This window comes from Hordeum vulgare, chromosome 2H (assembly GCF_904849725.1).
Source record: "Hordeum vulgare subsp. vulgare chromosome 2H, MorexV3_pseudomolecules_assembly, whole genome shotgun sequence".
In the NCBI taxonomy this organism is placed as follows: domain Eukaryota; kingdom Viridiplantae; phylum Streptophyta; class Magnoliopsida; order Poales; family Poaceae; genus Hordeum; species Hordeum vulgare.
The window spans coordinates 665210600-665213411 of NC_058519.1; the positions used below are offsets into that span (position 1 = coordinate 665210600).

The window sequence follows — 2812 nt, forward strand, 5'->3', positions numbered from 1 at the left end:
ATGGGGAATAATATAGAGATGTTGGAGAGCATAAAGGTCTATTTGAACAAGACTTTTTCAATGAAGGACCTTGGAGAAGCTGCATACATATTAGGCATCAATATCTATAAAGATAGATCGAGATGCCTCATACACTACTAGGAAAAGGGCTATAGATAATATAGACACTAATGGTGCACCAGACAAGTGGTGCACCACTTCTATATAGCAGTGGCGCACCATGTGCAGGTGCGCCATTAGTGTGATGGACACTAATAGCGCACCACACACACAGTGCGCCACTACTAACAAACTTTTTTTTTCCAAAAGTACTAATGGCGCACCGGGGCAGAGTGCACCATTACTAGTTTAACTACTAATGGCGCACCACTCACACAGTGCGCCACTACTATATTTTCTTTTTGCAAAACTACTAATGACGCACCGTGACAGAGTGCGCCATTCCCCAGTGCGCCACTACTGCCAAACGAATATTCCAAATTTTCCCAGCATCCATTTCCTCCCCCATCTCCACCGCCACCACTTCCCCCTCCCCCTCCTCTCCATGGCCGACTACACCACCCCTACCATCGCGGCCTCCGCCCCCCGCCGTCCTCGGTCCCGGACCCCACCGTCTTCCACAACAATGGTTACTTCTCCTCCGTCTCTCCACAAGCCAATGGCTACTTCTCCTCCGCACCGAAAGACGGCGCCTTCCCCGGCGCAGGCGACCGTCGGATCGAGATCTGCACGACGGCACCTCCGCCTCTCCCACCACCTTCGCGCCTCCGCAAGACGGCGTCCAGTGGGCTGAGGCCGCCTCCTCGACCGCCCTCCGCCGGTACCGTGCCCTCCCCAAGAAGGGCAAGCCACAGGGGCGTGAGTCCACCGTCCTCGCCGCCTTCCTGCTCTCCTCCCCGGAGAACCCACTCAACCCCACCGTCCTCTCCCTCGCCACCGGCACCAAATGCCTCGGCGCAGCACGCCTCAGACCTCGCGGTGACCTCGTCCATGACGCCCATGCCGAGGTCATCGCCCGCCGCACGCTCCTCCGCCTCATCTATGCCGAGATCGGTATGGACAACCCACCAAGTTGGTTGGTCGCCTCTGGCACTGATGGGCGGTGGAGGCTTAAGGACGAGCATCAGCTGCATCTCTACATCACCCAGATCCCCTGTATGTACATGAATTTTTGATTTTGTTCCTCTTAAGCCGAATTATCTTCGGCGTTCCTGATAATACATCATAGTATTTGTTCAAAGATAATGTACTGCTTTATTTGGACTGCTGCAGCGATGTCTTGGACTTTTTTACCACAGCACATAGCGTGAGCAATTGGTTTGGTCAACTTGTGCAGGTGGGGTCATGCCGGTGCCGCCGTCACCCTTGGAGGTTCGAAGGGAACAACTGGATACCATGGTCAATGGATGCAATGGTATGCTTCTTTCTTATTCTTGGTGTTCTGCAGGAGTTGTAAGTTCATGCCTGGAGCTGCTATTTTGGATGTACTATAACCTATAGATTTGCAGAACTGTCTGAATTGGACCATGGCCCGGTATAAATGTTTTTGGATAATTTTGTTTATCAATCAGGAATGACTTCTTTATGATGATTTTGTGAACCCAATTGCTTTGGGGGTGCTCTAGAAGTGTGGTATACTTAGCTATTTGACAACATGATATTAGTGACCACTGACCATTGTTCGCTAGAATTTGAATTGGTGTGTTTAGATATCTTTATTGAACTAACTGGTGGATCACACTTTAGACTTTGCAAATGTTTGATACAGCTTTGAATTTGAATTGGTGTGTTTAGATACCCGTAAAATAACCAATAGATCGTATACTGCTTACAAAAAAAAACAATAGATCGTGTATTACTTTTTAAACTTCAGGTTCGATCCATCCCCAAAGAATCCTCCTCACGATATTTTTCTCCCTATGCCTTTTCCTTCCCTTTCATCCTCTGATGTATTCTCTATCTCATCCACGAAGTCCATCTCCGCTTGATCTTGCCAGTTAATCTAGGTATAAGCCCGCACCAGAGCCAGCCCTCACCTCTCTCGATGCCATGCTCCCTCACGACCTGCTGCAGTGGAACTATTAGGGCTGTACTACCCGCCCGCCAGGAGATTATTCCCACGCTGTCTGAGGTATTCACACCCACGGGGATTATCAGCGGCTACCCATCTGATCCTAATAGCTACTACTTCAGAGGTATTTGTAATCCGATTAAGCTTGTACTATTAATGGTATTGACAAAAAGATAAGCGTGTTTGGTTCAACACGTGTATCGGTAATACTCATCCATCCAGAGAACTTTGATGCGGCTGAGCAGGAAACTCGATTGAACATCTAGATGAGGTAAAGGAGGGCAGTGGCATGACTATCGTGACAAGGACCATGTTATTGTGGATGGTAGAAGTGGCCGTTGACTTGCTGCTCCTGCTGGACTGAATGGAATATCAGAGAACAGTGCATGTGATCCTACTTCTCCCGGCTTGAGCAGAGTCTGCAGAGAAGATATGGGGCAGAGGATGGAGAAGAATGAGATTGCAGAGAGGATTGGCTAGAATATGTTGTTGATCCTCGCCGCAGGAGGGTAGGAGGGTCAACGAAGGAGGTCCTCCAATCTCTTGAGTTAATGCTACAGCATTGCTGACAGCTTCAGACAGATTTCTGATTTAATCTTGCTGTGTGCTGCCCATGCTTAACTTCAGTGCAATTTTATATAAATGCATGTGCAGAAATAACATATGTCAATCGTCGATAAATCCACCAGTTCATAAGTTTCTATATTTCTGCGCTCACACGTGCATAAGCATTGACTATAC

The 2812-nt window shown here is 48.4% G+C and overlaps 1 protein-coding gene across 1 annotated transcript; it reads left to right on the forward strand.

The window, feature by feature from the left end:
- Nucleotides 1-544: 544 nt before the first annotated feature.
- Nucleotides 545-2551, forward strand: LOC123428991 (double-stranded RNA-specific editase 1-like). Its single transcript, XM_045113061.1, has 5 exons — nt 545-597; nt 707-1155; nt 1337-1414; nt 1998-2195; nt 2448-2551. The coding sequence occupies exons 1-5, from the start codon at nt 545-547 to the stop codon at nt 2549-2551; spliced, it is 882 nt and encodes a 293-aa protein (XP_044968996.1).
- The last annotated feature ends 261 nt before the right edge of the window (nt 2552-2812 follow it).